This window comes from Sus scrofa, chromosome 6 (assembly GCF_054392235.1).
Source record: "Sus scrofa isolate SSC_HxYL_T2T_F1_AM1 chromosome 6, Sscrofa_HxYL_maternal_Yorkshire_Landrace_v2.0, whole genome shotgun sequence".
In the NCBI taxonomy this organism is placed as follows: Eukaryota; Metazoa; Chordata; class Mammalia; order Artiodactyla; family Suidae; genus Sus; species Sus scrofa.
In genome coordinates, this window is record NC_139388.1 from 14,101,819 (window position 1) to 14,118,898 (window position 17,080).

The 17,080-nt window shown below is 41.7% G+C and overlaps 1 protein-coding gene across 2 annotated transcripts in view; it reads left to right on the plus strand.

The window, feature by feature from the left end:
- Positions 1–17,080, plus strand: part of LOC100524144 (ATP-dependent RNA helicase DDX19A) — a 22,666-nt gene continuing 5,586 nt past the window's right edge. The window contains exons 1-7 of one of the 2 annotated variants that reach the window (XM_003126869.6): positions 1–151; positions 2,911–2,959; positions 8,788–8,838; positions 10,806–10,941; positions 14,216–14,308; positions 16,327–16,429; positions 16,806–16,920. In XM_003126869.6, coding sequence (XP_003126917.1) covers positions 95–151; positions 2,911–2,959; positions 8,788–8,838; positions 10,806–10,941; positions 14,216–14,308; positions 16,327–16,429; positions 16,806–16,920 — 604 coding nt within the window. In that variant the 5' untranslated portion in view covers positions 1–94. Of the gene's footprint in view, positions 152–2,910; positions 2,960–8,787; positions 8,839–10,805; positions 10,942–11,242; positions 11,304–14,215; positions 14,309–16,326; positions 16,430–16,805; positions 16,921–17,080 lie in introns of those variants that run through there. The other variant, XM_084959618.1, reaches the window with a different exon arrangement.

Sequence of the window (17,080 nt, forward strand, 5' to 3'; positions counted from 1 at the left end):
GAGAGTGTGGTTCTCGCGCTCCAGAGGATTAAAGTCTGGTGTTGCTGCGCTTGCCGTGGTTGTTTTCGCGTGTCGGCCTTCCAAGTCCGGGACAATGGCCACAGACTCGTGGGCGCTGGCTGTGGACGAACAGGAAGCGGCTGTGAAGTCGGTTAGTGTCTTCAGCTCCAGTAGGGGCGAACGTGACAGGGTAATAGGGCCCAAGCAAACCCTCTTTGGAGTCCAGGGAGCTCCCTGAGTTGGGCAGGCCCGTGGCCCACACACCCCTAAGGTTTGCTGTGGGGAATCTTAGGCCTGATTTTCGGCTAAGGCTGAGAGACTCATATGGAGCCTTTTCTCTTGATCTGTGCCAGTTAAAGACTTTCATCCTATGGCAAATCTATCCCTGGTAGTATGCTCTTTCCTGCATTGCACATTCTTCTAAGTGAGGATTGTAAGGAAAAGGCACATTTAGATGCTGATTCTTTTTCATGTGTTTTCGGAGTGATTCTGTGCTACTCTTACTAACGTTTTTTAGATGTGTGCTTAATACTGTTGGCATTTTGTAGCACTTTGCAGAATAACAGATTCAGCTTTATATTTAGTGTTTCGATCTGTTGCAAACGTTGGGGGAAGGCACTACAAAATTGTTTCATTGGTGTATGAAGTGACGTTTAATGTCATTACTGGATCTTTGATTAATGAAAGTCCATTCAACGGGAAAGTAATTATAGTTTAGAAACTGTAACTTTATGTTCTTATCTCTAAGCTACATCTGTTTAGTGGTAATGGACTATTGATTTTAAGAATACAGGGTTGTCTGATTGTTTTTGTTTTTTGTAGTCTGAAATCTTATGTAACCTTTTAATGTATAAATTACATTTCTTCTCCAGTCATCCTTTATTGCTTTGGGAGGATTTTCAGTTTCTCAGCAGAAAGTTGAAATGGACTAAATCCAGGAAAGAAGCTTTCAGTCTCGTTAGGAAGGCTAGAATGTGAGAAGTGCTGTGAAAATGGTGAGAAAAATATAATAAATGAACTCTGAGTGGGGAGAGAATGTTTATGAGTAGGAAAATCAGAGAAATTCCTTGTGAAGAAGTTTACGTTTGTGCTGGATAGTAGAGAATAATTAAGATGGAAATGAAAGTAAACAGCCTTTTAGAATGCACATAAGTGCTGGACTTCCATAGAGAACAGAAGTCAGAACTCATTTTTGCTGCAGCTTAAGGCTATTGGGTTGTAGTAGGAAAAGCGTAGAAAATAATGTAGAGAGTGTACTCTGGCCCTTAACTAAGAACTTAAAGAGGACAGCCTTTATTTGGCTGGTTTGGGATTTTTAAGGATACTGACAAGTTTGGATTTGAGAGCTGGCAAGATTTACTGGACTGCAAAGAATGGAATATTAGAAGTGATATCTAAAAGAAAGGAGATAATTGTGGAAGTTACTCTAATAGCCTGGAGATAGAGGGCCAATATTGAATGGTGAAAGTGAAGGTGAGGGGATAGATTCAAGATATAATTGTGGAGGTATAAAGATTTAGAAAAAAGAAGAGAAGGGAGATAAAGGCAAAGATTATTGTTTTCAACCTGGATCCCACAGGTGGTATTAATAATGTTCTAATAACACGATTGGAGGAGTGGGAGGAAGGGCAGATTTGATATGTAGAGTGATGAGTTCAGGTTTGGCTGTTGTGAATTTGAGGTAAGAAGGACAACTTGGTAAGTACCTGTGTTGGGAGTCACCAGGAGGTATCTAGGTTCAGTGATTTCCTAGCGGGGTGGGGGGGGGGGTTAGGGCAGTGAGCTTACAGGACCCAGCATGTAAGTATTCCCAGCTATGATTTATTACAATGAAAAGCAACATTAGCAAAAAGAAAAGGCCCATGTTGCAAAGTCCAGAGGCAACCAGGCACAAGCTTTCAGGAGTCCTCTCCCATTGGAGTCACAAACTCCACTTAATTCCTCTAGCCACAGATTGTAACAATACATATGAGGTGTTGTCAGGGAAACTTATTAGGGACTCAGTGCTCAGGGCTTTTATTGAGGGCCCATCACACAGTCATTCTTTGCCTAGCAGGTGCCAAAATTCCAGACTCCCAATAGGAAAGATGTCATCATGAACCACATGTTTTTATAAACATAGTGAACCCCTTAGCAGTTCTGGGGATGGTAGGAGGCCTCTCAAAATCCAAGTAGCCAGGGGCCAGCTCTGCAAGCTGACTTCCTGAGGATAGCAGTCATACCTGCTGTGTTAACTCTTTTCTGTACAGTACCCATCAGGCATATATGGAAGTGTGGCACTGGAGTTCAAGAGGAATCAGGTCAGATGTACAAAATTGACAGCCACAAATAAATCGAAAAGTAGCATATAGGATATAATTCTGTACTCTAGAGTTTAAATCTCATATTAGCACCAGATCTTCCGTAAAAGACAGTTGACTGAGAATTGGTTTCAAATCTTTTTAAACCTACAATCCTAATGTAGTTGTGGTATTATGGCTAACACAGATATAAACATACTTGGTGTCTGATTTTAACCGCTCTGCTTATTGGGTGGCTGGTGTAAGTTGATGTTTTAAAACATTGTTTCCTAGTAGTTGGGTAAGACCGTCCCCCATTTTTTTATTTTAGACTTGTGTACATTAGCTTAATAAATGCACTTGACCCCTGAGCAGTTTGGGGGTTATGAGCCCCCAACTCACCCTGTAGTCAAAAATCTCCAAATAACTTACATTGCTCCTCCGTATATATGGTCTCAAATCCTCGGATTCAGCCAGCTATGAGTTGAGTAATACTGTAGTATATATCCACGAATAAGTGGACCCTTGAAGTTCAGAACTGGTGTATGAAATAGAAAGGATCAGTTGTAATTCTTGGTATTCAGTTACCATATATCTCTGCTCTTAAGTGTTTCCTTTTATTCCCATTCAGATGAGTAATTTGCAGATCAAGGAAGAGAAAATCAAACCAGATACCAATGGTGAGTAACTACAAGCTACATGTGCATTTCTGCTCTGCGCTCTTAGTGACAATGTGGAAAGGAGCTTTCATTTAGCATATTTGCCACATGTCAGCACCTGATTTGAAAGCAAGTAAATTCAGTTTCATTACTGATCAGGATAGATTAGTTTTCCATATTTTACCTGGCTTCTGACTCCTTAAAATCAAGACTCTGGAGTTCCCGTCGTGGCTCAGTGGTTAATGAACCCAACTAGTAACCATGAGGTTGCGGGTTTGATTCCTGGCCTTGCTCAATGGGTTAGCGATCCAGCATTGCAGTGAGCTGTGGTGTAGGTTGCAGACGTGGCTCAGATCCCATGTTGCTCTGGCTGTGGTGTAGGCCAGCAGCTGTAGCTCCAATTAGACCCCTAGCCTGGGAACCTCCATATGCCGCAGGTGCGGCCCCTGAAAAGACAAAAAGACAAAAAAAGAATCAGGACTCACTATTGGATTGTACAGTCACTGTTCACTTAAAAATGTTTACGTTTTTTTATTTAGGTTTTTTTTTTTTTTCCTTGACTTTTTAGGGGCGCACCATGGCATAGGGAAGTTCCCAGGCTAGGGGTCGAATTGGAGCTGCAGCTGCCGTCCTACACCATAGCCACAGCAACACCAGATCCTTAACTCCCTGATCAAGGCCAAAGATCAAACTTGAGTACCCGTGGGTACTAGCCAGGTTTGTTACCACTGAGCCATGACAGGAACTCTCTAATTTAGTTTTTTGAAAGGTTAATCTGGGTTCAAATTTCAGAAATTATAGGCAGTTGAAAGGCCTCCTTCCTATCCTGGATCACCATTTACCCAGATTCCACTCCCCACCTGTATTAGTTTGCTAGAGCTTTTGTAACAAAGTATCACAAACTAGGTGGTTTAATAACAGAAATTTATTGTCTCAGTTCTGGAGGCCAGAAGTGTGAGATGGAGGTGTCAGGTGGGTTAGTTCCTTCTGAATGTTGTAAGGAACAGTCTAGTCTGTGCCTCTTCCCAGCTTCTCATGGTTTGCTGGCCATCTTTGGCATTCTTTGGCTTGTAGGAATCTCTGCCATCAACACCCCAGTCTTGGCCTTCATCTTCACGTGGTGGTCTCCCCGTGTGCATATCTATGTCCAGAAGTCCCCATTTACTTATTTATTTATTTATTTTTGTCTTTTTGCCTTTTCTAGGGCCGCTCCCTCAACATATGGAGGTTCCCAGGCTAGGGGTCTAATCGGAGCTGTAGCTGCCAGGCTACACCAGAGCCACAGCAACACCAGATCCGAGCTGCGTCTGCAACCTACAGCACAGCTCATGGCAATGCCAGATGCTTAACCCACTGAGCAAGGCCAGGGATCGAACCCGCAACCTCATGATTCCTAGCCGAATTCGTTGCCATTGTGCCAGGATGGGAAATCCCTAACCAGTCATCTTTTGACAGATGGTTGGTTGGTCACATTCTTTTGCAGTTGTAAGCAGTGCTTCATGGCACAACCATATGTGTATGCAAATATAAATTACCCCAAAATGGATATCCATGGTCAAAGGTATATGCATTTGCAGTGTTTATCACTATGTTCACAGTACCCCATCAGTAAAGCATGAGAGTGTTTCCCTATAGCCTCACCACAAAATATTTCATCAAAAAATCTCATAGGTAAAAAGTGGTAGATCAGTGTAATACATTTTAATTTGTGTTTCATGAGTAAGTTTGAATATTTTCATAAGTTTAAAGGAGTTTGTATTTCTTTTTCTATTAAGCTTTTTGTCTTTTTTCTAAATACAGAGAAATTCATACTCTAAGATTGTGATAGGGAGTTCCCATCATGGCTCAGTGATTCACAAACCCCGACTAGTATCCATGAGTACGAGGGTTCAATTCCTGGCCTTGTTCAGTGGGTTAAGGATCCAGCATTGCCGTGAGCTATGCTGTAGGCCAACAGCTGTAGCTCCCCTAGGCTGGGAACTTCCATGTGCTGCAAGTGCGGCCCTAAAAAAATATACATGTGGTGATAGAAGTTATCAGTACTTCATATTTTAACTCCAGTAGAAGCTGCTAATGCTTCTACCAGTTTTGTTTGTCTTTTGACATTTTTCTTGTGTATTTTTGCTCTGCAAACATTTTTACATAGCCAGATGTTTCAGTCTTTTACATGATTGTGTCTGGGTTTTGAGTCAGTTTTCATAGTTCAGTCTTTGATCCTTTTGGAATTTTTCGTGGTATGAATTGTGAGGTTTGGATACAAAGTGTTTTCTCTAGAATGTTTCACCTTTTAATTTCAAGATGGCTATAATTTCTTTCATTGCCACTTTTGTAATATTTCATTTTTTCTCTCTAGTTTAAGATCCACCTATCCAGTATACTAAACTCTGTTTTCTCATCTATCATATCAAGTTTCTTTCACATATTCATGTACCAGTACCATGTTCCTCATTGCTGGAGTATTATGACATGCTTTACTATCTGTGAGTGGGGACCCCCACTCAGTGATCTTTTTAGAGTCTTCCTGGCTTTTCTTCCCTATTTTCCCTATGTATTCTTCTTCTTTTTTTTTTTTGGCTGTGCCCATGGCATGCAGAAGTTCCCAGGCCAGGGACTGAACCCAAGCCACAGCAATGACAACTCTGTCCTTAATCCACTGCACCACCAGGGAACTCCTCCATATGTATTCTTTTAGAATCAACTTGACTGTTATAAGAAAAAGAATCTTAGCATTTCTTCTGTGACCATGTTGCATTTATAACTTAACATCTGTGGGCTACTGAGTTTATAAAAATTATGCTATGTCTTCCCATTTTTTCCAAATCCATTTTTGTGACCTTTAGGTTTTGGGTTTTTTTTTTTTTTTTTTTTTTTTTTTTTTGGTTTTTTGTTCGTTTGTTTGGGGTTTTTTGTTTTGTTTTGCTTTGTTTTGTTGGCCATGCCCAAGCTTTCTGGACCAGGGATCAAACTTAAGCCACAGTAGTGACAACACTGAATCCTTAATGACTAAGCTACCAGGGAATTCCTTTAGGAATATTTTAATGACCATAGGATGTGTGATATTCCCTCTTTCATTTCTATTACTGGTGGTATGTTCTTTCTCTTATTTATGAGTCTACCTAAAGACTTAAAATTTTTGTTTTTCTTTTTTAGCTTTTCAAGGCAGTATTAATTTTCTTCAGTGTTTGTCTTTTATGTCATTGATTTCTTTTTTTCTTTTTTTGCTTTTTAGGGCCACACCTGCAGCATATGGAGGTTCCCAGGCTAGGGGGTCAAATCGGAACTGTAGCCGCCAGACTACACCACAGCCACAGCAACACTGGATCTAAGCTGTGTCTGCGACCTACACCACAGCACACAGCAACGCCAGATCTCTAACCAGCTGAGCAAGGCCAGGGATCGAATCTGCATCCTCGTGGATATTAGTTTTGTTGCCACTGACCCACAACAGGAACTCTGGTCATGGATAATTTAGAAGTGTGTTGTTTAATTTCTAAATATTGGGGGGTAGGTTCTAAATATCTTATTAATTTCTAATATAACTGGGGTGTTTTTTTTGGGGGGGTTGTCTTTTTAGGGCCATGGCATATGGAAGTTCCGTGGGTAGGGGTCAGATTGGCGCTGCAGCTGCTAGCTATACTACAGCCACAGCAATGCCAGCTCTAAGTTGCGTCTGCAGCTTAAGGCAACTCTGGATCCTTAACCCACTGAACAGGGCCAGGGATTGAACCTGCATCCTCATGGATACTTGTCAATGTTTGTTACCACTAAGCCACAGTGGGAACTGCTATAATTGCATTTTGATCAGAAACCATCAAATATCATTCTGCATTTATGGGGTATAGTGTCCGCTAAATGTCAATTAGGCCAATGTTATTGATAGTGTTGCTCAGATCATTATATCTTGATTTTTTGTTTCTTTGCTTTGTGGTCTAGTTCTTTCAATTGTTGAAAGAGAAGTGTTAAAATTTCAAACTGCAATTATGGAATAGTCTATTTCTCTCTTTAATTTTGTCAGTTTTGGCCTCTGGTGTTTTGTAGATCTCTTGCCAGGTATATGACATTTATTTCTCTTGATAATTGGACCCTTTTATTTAAAATATCCTGCTTTATCTGGTGATGCTTTTGGTCTTAAAATCTGCATTACTTGAGCCACTCCAGCCTTCGTATGCTTAGTGGTTACATGATGTATCTCTTTCCATCTGCTGACTTTCAGCTTATTGCTGTCTTTTTTTTTTTTCTTTTTAAATGGCCACACCCATGGCATGCAGAAGTTCCCTGGCCAGGGATTGAACCTTTGCCACAGTAGCAACCTGAGCCACTACAGTGACAATGCCAGCTCCTTTACCTGCTGTACCACAAGGCAACACCTATCTTTATATTTAAAATGTGCCTCCTGTAGGAGTATAGTCTGTAAAATCTTTGAATCATTGTGTTGTATACCTGACACTAATATACTACTATAAATCAACTATACTTCAATTAAATAAATAAATAGTAAGGTGTGCCTTTTGTAGACAGCTAATAGTTGGATCTTGCTTTTTTATCCATTCTAATGATCTGTCTTTTAGTTGCAGTATTTTATCCATTTACATTTAATGTAATTATTGATGTGCTTGGGTTTAGGTTAGCTATTTTTCTATTTGATTTCTGTTTGTCCCCTATTTTGTTTTTCTGCCCCTTTTCCTGCCTTCTTTTGGATTGAGTTCCATTATTAAACTATTTATGGATTTCTTAGCTTTATCTCTTTGCATTATTTTATGAGTGTTTTAAAGTTTTCTTCATATAAGTCTCACATTTTTTTTATAACTAGTCTAGTTCCAGTTGTGGCATTTTATGTTTTTAGTTGCTCTTATAAATATGATTTTTTTCATTTATATCTGTGTATTTATAAAAGCTACTGCTCTCTGTTTATTTTGTACCTAGCTCTTTTATTTTTTACTGAGATGTTTTGTGGTCTTTTTTTTTTTTTTTTTTTTTTTTTTTGCTGCCCCACAGCATATAGAGTGCTCAGGCCACTGGGCAAGGGGTCAGATCTGAGCCATAGTCTCAACCTAAGCCTCAGCTGCAGCAATGCCAGCTCCCTAACCCACTGTGCCAGGCCGGGATCGAAGCCACGTCCCAGCTCTCCCAAGACACTGCCAATGCTGTTGCACCATAGTGTGAGCTCCTGTAGTCATTTTTAAGTTGATACTCTTAGTCCTTCGGGTTTACAATCATATATTCTCCACAAAGTCATCATTTTATTTCTTCTTTTTAATACATCTGTTTTCTTTCTCATTTGTAATTTTGTCTGCTACCAAAACGCTGTTGTTTTGGTTTTTGGTTTTTGGTTTGTTTGTTGGTTTTTTTTTTTTTTCCTCTTTAGGGACCCACACGTGGCATATGGAAGTTCCCAGGCTAGGGGTCCAATCAGAGCTATAGCCACCGGCCTACACCACAAACACAGCAACAGAGGATCTGAGCCGAATCTGTAACCTACACCACAGTTCACGGCAACACCGGATCCTTAACCCACCGAGCAAGGCCAGGGATTGAACCTGCGTCCTCATGGATACTAGTTGGAATCATTACCACCAAGCCACAATGGGAACTCCCAATGCTGTATTTTAAATTAGGATAAGTAAATCAGCAATGACATATTTTGATCACTTTGAAGTCAGCCAGTATTTTTAGAAACATGAAATTTTCTTATGCACTAAACTTCTTAGGAATGAAAATCTGTTAAACATAAAGAAACACCAAATATTTATATTTTGATCACTTAAATAAGGTTTGATGTTTATCTTAGCCAGTCTTTTGAGTGGATTGATACTTGCCTTTCTGATTATGATAACTGTTTTCTTGTGTAGGTGTTATCAAAGCCAGTTCCACTCCAGAGAAAACAGATGAAGAAGAGAAAGGTAACTACTCTTTGAAACCCTATAGCAAGAAACATAGCATCACCCAAGACATGAAACGCCTCTCTGGAGTCAGAGGCACTCTGAGTTACAAGGACAAGGAGATGAGAGGAATCAGCAATGAGATTGAGATCAAAGGAGAAGCCAAAGAGAGTGGTAGCCTAGAAACCAGAAGAAGGGAGTGTTTCAGAAGTAGGGAGTAATATGTAAGTAATGAGTTGGTTAAGAGAGCTAAAAATTGACCATTTGGTTGATTTATTATTATTTTTAATTTTTTTCCATGAAATATTTCTTTCTTTTTTTTTTAATTTTTATTTATTTATTTATTTATTTTGCTTTTTAGGGCCGTACCAGCGGCATACGGAGGTTCCCAGGCTAGGGGGCAAATTGGAGCTACAGCTGCTGGCCTTTATCACAGCCACAGCAGTGCAGGATCTGAGCCTCATCTGTGACTTACACCACAGCTCACAGCAACGCCAGATCCTTAACTCACTGAGTGGGGCCAGGGATCAAACCTGCAACCTCAGGTTTCCTGGTCGGATTTGTTTCTGCTGCGCCACAATGGGAACTCCTCATTTGGTTGATTTAGAGTGTAGGAATCACTGATGAGCTTGGAAAGGGCTATTGAGGTCAAGTGGGGAGGTTAAATTTATTTTTTTCTTTTTAGGGCCACATCCATGGTATATGGAAGTTCCCAGGCTAGGGGTTGAATTGGATCTGTAGCTGCCAGCCTACACCACAGCCACAGCAATGCTAGATCTGAGCTGCATCTGCAGCCTACACTGCCGCTTACAACAATACCAGATCCTTAACCCACTGAGTGAGGCCAGGGATCAAACTAGCATCCTCATAGACACTATGTGGGGTTCTTAACCCGCTGAGCCACAATGGGAACTCCCTGAGGTTAAATTTAACAACCTATTCAAGGAGTTCCCTGGTGACTCAGTGGGTTAAAGATCCAGTGTTGTCACTGCTGTGGTACGAGTTTGATCCCTGGCCTAGGAACTTGCACAAGTGGCAGGCATGGCCCAAAAAAACCTATTTAGTATATATTCCGTAGAGAAGGGGAGAAGAGGAAATGGAGATGTGAGTATATACAGCCCTGTCAGGGAATGTTCCATAAAGAGGAGCAGAGCATCGGGGAAGTAACTGGATGGGGACATGGGGTAAAGAAGGAAGGAGATTATGATGGGAGTTGTTAAAACATACACACATGCTTGTGGCAGTCATCTAGTCAAGGGGGAGATGGGTCATTGCTGGGAGAAATATCTTTGCTGGCAAGAGGGATGGGGCCTTTTGTACAAGTAGGGGGTTAGCCTCCGGGGCATAGCTGTCCATCTTCAGTTACAGCAGGGAAGGTGCAGAGCATGCACTCCAGCGCAGGTAGGTGTGTCTGTTGTCACAGCAGTGTGTGAAGATGCTTCTGATTTTGTTCATCTCTCAGCGAAGTGAGTAGCAGGGTCATCAGATGAGTGAGAAAGTGGAGGGGTTAGGCGTGGAAGAGAGAAGTGTGGATGGGTGGCATGTAGAACTGTAAAGACTTGCCAGGCAACTTAAGGCCTGCTTGAGTCCAGCGGTCAAGATCTGGGAGTTCCTGTCGTGGCACAGCAGAAACAATCTGACTAGGAACCATGAGGCTGTGGGTTCAATCCCTGGCCTCGTTCAGTGGGTTAAGGATCTGGCGTTGCTGTGAGCTGTGGTGTAGGTCACAGAGATGGCTCAGATCCCATGTGGGCTGTGGTGTAGGCTGGCAGCTGTAGCTCCGATTAGACCCCTAGCCTGGGAACCTCCGTATGCTGTGGGTGCGGCCATAGAAAGCAAAAAAAAAAGTTTCAAGACCTTAAGGGTGTGATTGTGTTTTCCTCCCCCCTTGCTGGGCCGCCCTAGTGTGGGTGCAGACATGGGGAGAGAGGTTTCACAAGGGTGGGGTTTGCCTGAAGTATAAAGGTCTACTGGTTTTTTGCTGACAGAGGACAGAGCTGCCCAGTCCTTACTCAACAAGCTGATCAGAAGCAACCTTGTCGATAACACCAACCAGGTGGAAGTCCTGCAGCGGGATCCCAACTCCCCGCTGTACTCAGTGAAGTCCTTCGAGGAGCTTCGACTGTGAGTATCCATTTCTTTGAACAGCTATTCCTTGCTAGTCCCTCCTTTGTAAGATTTAGCTTTTCTGAGGTCTTGTGGAAATTTTATGTTCTACTTTTATTTTTTTTAAATCTTGATGTGTTATTTCCTTTCTTTGACTAGTTGATAATTCACACGATTCAAAAGTTTAAAAGTATGAAAAAGTGATGGTCTCCCTCCCATCCTTGTCTCTCAGCTACCCAGTTCTCCTCTTGGTAGGGATTTTTAAATGCCGCAAATTTATTCATCATAGCTGAAAGTCTTTTTTCTTTTATGCTCTTAGAACTTTCAATAAAATATTGGCTGACAGGTGATTTCTGGATGTCAGGAACATTTCTTATTAGGTAAGCCCTTTTGTTAGACTATAGGGTTTACAGTGTTAAGAACAGTTAATCTGCTTTTATAAAATCTGTCCAAAAAGCCTGTGCAGGATTCCCAGTACCTAGAGTGGAAAGCAGCCTTTAGTATTCCAGAATTTTTTAAAAAATCCGGAACCCAGGGAGTTCCTGTTGTGGCACAGTGGAAACAAATCTTACTAGGAACCATGAGGTTGAGGGTTCCATCCCTGGTCTCGCTCAGTGGATTAAGGATTGGGCGTTGCCTCGAGCTGTGGTGTAGGTCGCAGACAAGGCTCATATCTTATGTGGCTGTGGCTGTGGCTGTGGCTGTGGCCGGCAGCTGTAGCTCCGATTAGACCCCTAGCCTGGGAACCTCCATATGCTGCAGGTATAGCCCTAAAAAGCAAAAAAAAAAAAAAAAAAAAAGCCCAAACTCAAATCCAGAACCCAGAATTAAGGAAGTCTTAAGGGTGCACATTTATGGTACTTTGTCCTAAGAATGACTTCTAACTTGTCCTTATTTATTTTTTTTATGATTGCACCTGTGGCTTATTAAAAGTTCCTGGGCTAGGGATTGAATCTGAGTCACAGCTATGACCTGTGCCAAAGCTGTGGCAGCACCAGATCCCTTAACCCACTGTGTCGGGCCAGGAATTGAACCCGTACCTCCACAGTGGCCTATGGTACTGTAGTTGGATTCTTTTTTTTTCTCTTTTTCTTTTTTGGCCTCCTTGCCCCATATGGAGTTTCCGGGTCAGGGATCAGATCCCACCTGCATTTGCTGTGTACGCTGCAGCTGCAGCAATGCTGGCTCCTTAACCTGCTGTGCCAGGCTGGGATTAAACCTGCATCTTAGTGCTCCAGAGATACTGCTGATCCTGTTGTATCACAGGGGAAACTCAGATTCTTAGCCCAGTGCTCCACGGTGGGAACTCCAAACATGTCTTTATTTTAAACATGTAATTTCGTACCAAGTTTTTTGTTTACTTCAGTAAGTTAGTAAAGAGGTATTTACGGGTCATTGGTTTATGTACATGACACTGTGCTGGGTGCTATGAGTAACACAAACCATAATATCATTCTTGCTGCCTACCAGGACTCAAATAATAGAAAAGCTGTGAAAAACAAAGTGCTGGATGAAATGGATTCCTTGCCTTTATTCAGCAAAATCTATCTTATGCCCTCTGTGGGCAAATTGGGGCCACATTCCTGCCAACTTTTGCCACTGCTTTAGAGTAAGAGACACCTAAAATAGAGCTGGAGTTCCCACTGTGGCACAGTGGGTTAAGAATCTGACTGCTGTGGCCCGGGTTGCTGCAGAGATGCAAGTTGCATTTCCAGCCCTTAGAGTGGGTTAAAAGGGTCCATCATTGCCTTGGCCTGGGAACTTCCATATGCCACAGGTGCGGCACTTAAAAAAATAAATAAAATAAAAACTAAGATAAAAGAGGTAACAAGAACCAAATCAAGTTGTTAATGAAGCAATAACTAAGAACAAGGTTTTTAAAGTTTGGCTTTTTCAATATATTCAGGAAGTTTTACTTTTCTATGTGTATTTTCTCTGTCAAGGGTGTTTTTTTCAGCAAATCTGTCATCTCTGTTTCTGTTCATAAACTGTCAGGGCAGCTAGATGTGCTGTGACAGTTTGCTTTTCCAAGTATTGGTGTTTTTTTTTTTTTCCTAAGTTCCTTTCATTTAAGACCTGGACCTCTCAGGTTAACCAGTGATGAATTCCTCTTTGAAAAAGCAAGTTCTTTCTGATTTAATTGTTAGTAGCCAAAGGAAATGAACAAAACCTAGGTCACCTAATACACTTGGTCTCATTTGTACTGAAAAGATCTTCAAGATAAAAGAAAAATAATGAGCCACTGAAAGTTTTTGGATCACTGAGTCCTCTTTTAGTAGTGACTTTTGTTTCCTTGGCAATCAAACCAGAATCTGTTAAGCTTCATATCCTTTTCTTCCAAATGGAAGTATGTTACTTTTCCAAGTTCTTTGTGTCTGAAAACCACCATGTGCCAGAAGAATTGCCTTTTAGAGAGCGTGTAAAACTGTAAGGAAGGCTTAGAGAACAGTCTTTACTTGGTTTGACTTTTCTCAGAAACAATCTGGTGTGATTTTTGTTTAACGTCTTGTCAATTTAGAGGTAGCAGAGAGCTTATTGTAAATGTGCTATAATTGTAAATCAGCAATAATGGAAAAAATAAAAAGCGTAAATAAATGTGCCGTAAGAGCAACTTTAACTGATAATTGTTGTGTATCTATTTATACAAGAAGTTGGTGCTTCTCTAGTCTTGATTTTGACTGGACATACTAAGTAAATCTGACCATTTGTGAAGTTCAGTATAATACTGAATTCCTTTTACCTATTTACTAGAAACTGGCTAAATCCGTTTTCTACCTCTCCATTTTCCTGAGTTCTTGCACAACTGGCTCTGGAAGGCCCAGGGAATACAAAATGACTGGCTCAATTGGAGCATCCTCAAATGAAACCAAAATACCATTCTCTAAAGGGACTTCCTTATCTTAGCACTATAGTAAGCAGCGTTTATTTTTAGATATATCTTTTATAATTTATTTTATTCTGTGAATTAATAAGTACCATTCTTACAGTATCCAGGGAATGCTTGTCATCCAAGGCCAATGAAATCTGTGGGTCTCCTGAAAAGATGAATTTCTCCAAGAAAGGAAACTAGCCTGGATTTTATAAATTGCATAATAGTTTCAGATTCTGACTTGGTAGAGGAAAATGTTGGTTTTGTTTTGTTTTAGATATATATTTTTAAGGCATGGGAAAATATATATGACAGAGATAGGCAGTATTATTCTTTAGTAGCTATAGAGAAAAATAAAATTCTAGGCCCTTCAAACAATTTCAACAACTAGGAATCCATCCTTTCTCTCCCTGGCCTCTTTAGGAAACCACAGCTTCTCCAGGGAGTCTATGCCATGGGCTTCAATCGACCATCCAAGATACAAGAGAATGCATTACCCATGATGCTTGCTGAGCCGTAAGTATACAGACCCAGTGCACCTCTTCAGAATTGAGTTTAATGTCCTCCACCAAGAGCTGTAGTGTTCTTGAGCACAGTATGGGCCTTTAGAGGCAACATGCTTCTACAGGGAAACAGCTTGGACAGATGCAGAGAGAGTCAAATGCAATTCAGTACAGTTTCTACTCTTTCCACTTAATAAGAACTGATACAGTTAGTGCTGTTATTTTGTGCAGGTTTTTTTTTTTTTTTTTTTTTTTTTTTGTCTTTTGCCATTTCTTGGACTGCTCCCGCGGCATATGGAGATTCCTAGGCTAGGGGTCGAATCGGAGCTGTAGCCACCGGCCTACGCCGAGCCATAGCAACACGGGATCTGAGCCGCGTCTGCAACCTACACCACAGCTCACGGCAACGCCGGATCGTTAACCCCCTGAGCAAGGGCAGGGACCGAACCCGCAACCTCATGGTTCCTAGTCGGATTCGTTAACCACTGCGCCACGACGGGAACTCCAGGAACGCCTTTAAAACTATATTTTAAAAAATAATTTTGGCCCTCAAAACGCAAAAGCAAGAAAAAAATTTTTTTTGAGATTTTTGAGATCTGCAAAAAGGTTTCAGGAGCAATACCAGGAACACCTCAGTAACCCCATCCTGCCGAGAGAGAGATAAGCTTTGTTATTCTAGCTGACATTTGAAGCCCCCGTGTAGCTCTCTCCATTCTCAGCCCCCTCCCCCACACAGATGAGTGTCATCTTGAAGTGGGTGGTCATTCTTTCATGTTTCTTTATCCTTTACTGCATATCTGTGTGTTCCTAAGGATCTAAAGGGTACATATCTTTAAACCTGAGATAAATAGTATCATACTTTATATAAAACGTTTTTCATTCAGTTTTTTTTTTTTTTCTGCCAACTCACAGCATATGGAGTTGCCAGGGTCACGGGTCAGATCCAAGCCGCAAATACGACCTATACCACAGCTGTGGCTATGCTAGATCCTTAACCCATTGTGCTGAGCCAGGGATCAAACCTGCATCCTAGTTCTTCCAAGACACCACCAATCCTCTTGTGCCACAACGGGAACTCCTATCATTATTATTATTATCTTTACTGATATAATGCCACCTATTTCCACAACATTGGGTTACATGAAGCAAAATGTGGACGTTCCCTCTAAAGCATTTGACTTGGTATCTTAATACTTTCCATAAAAGATGAGACAAGGTAATGCACAGAAGCAGCCACGTCCTGGAGACACATTATGGCTCAGCAGAAAATGTCCCAGGGATTTGTCTGGGTAGATCTTACTCTGCAGTCAATTTCTATGGGCCCCCTGGGGTTGCAAAACTAGGGCACTTTACAAGGAAATCAGTGAACTGTGAGTGAAGGGATGGTATTAGAAGAATGAGTAATGCTAACAAAAAAGAACTGCATGATGGTGAACTGGCTATGCTAGAGTCTGAGGATTTCTTTGTTGAGCCTATCTAAAGGAATCTTCATTTCCCTAATACTTAAGCAGGTTTTTAAACAATATATAAAAAATTATCATTGTGCTCAATGTAGAAAACCTGGATAATAGGAAGTTCCTATGTGGCACACCATATTAAGGATCAAGCGTTGGCGCAGCTGTGCCTCAGGTCATAACTATGGTATGGATTTGATCCCTGGCCCAGGAACTTCCACATGCCATGGGTGTGGCCAAAAAATAGAAAAAGAAAACCTGGATAATAGATGCATAAAGAGGAAAATTTGGAGTTCCCGTCGTGGCACAGGATCCAGAGTCGCTATGAGCTGTGGTGTAGGTCGCAGACCTGGCTCGGATCCTGCGTTGCTGTGGCTCTGGCGTAGGCTGGCAGCTACAGCTCCCATTCGACCCCTAGCCTGGGAACCTCTGTATGCCGCGGGAGCAGCCTAAGAAATGGCAAAAAGACAAAAAAAAAAAAAAAAAAAACTCCTATGCATACCACCCAGAAAGAACATTTGGACAGTTGATTTTTTTTAACCAATATAATTTTCATTTCTGCTCTTCCTTGATTCAGCCCACAGAACCTGATTGCCCAGTCTCAGTCTGGTACAGGTAAAACAGCTGCCTTCGTCCTGGCCATGCTCAGCCGGGTGGAACCAGCAGAGAGATACCCCCAGGTGAGAGCTGGGGAATCCTGGGGCCTTGGCTGGCTTGAACTGAGAAGGGCAGCGCCATCAGGTGGGGTTTGAGGAGGGTGCCCCTGGAGGAGCCTGAATGCTTCTGATGCCTCAAAGTTGCTCACGCAGAGCCCAGTAGCACACCAGGCCCTGATGTGGGTAGAATTAATTTGGAAGCAGCACCCTTAAACAGTGGCTTCTGAAGGCATCTGCCAAGCCAGGGAAGGCTCCATACAGAAGGCTACCATTTGCAACTGACAAGTGGGCCTGGTTGCCTATTCAAGTGGTAGTGACATCAGTATACTTGTTGCTTTAGAGCTTGTTGTCTGTTACTACGAGGCTCTCCTAAATTCATCCTCTGTGATCTGCCTGTCAGTGTCTGTGCCTCTCCCCGACATATGAACTGGCGCTTCAAACAGGAAAAGTGATTGAGCAGATGGGCAAATTTCACCCTGAACTAAAGCTTGCTTATGCTGTTCGAGGCAATAAATGTGAGTATGCATTAGTAATTTTGTTAGATGGCTGTATCATTTCAGCTCCCACCAGCTAGAATTTAAGAGTAATACGTTTTTTAAATCAAAGAGAACTTGGGAGTTCCCATCGTGGCTCAGTGGTTAACGAATCTAACTAGGAACCATGAGGTTGCAGGTT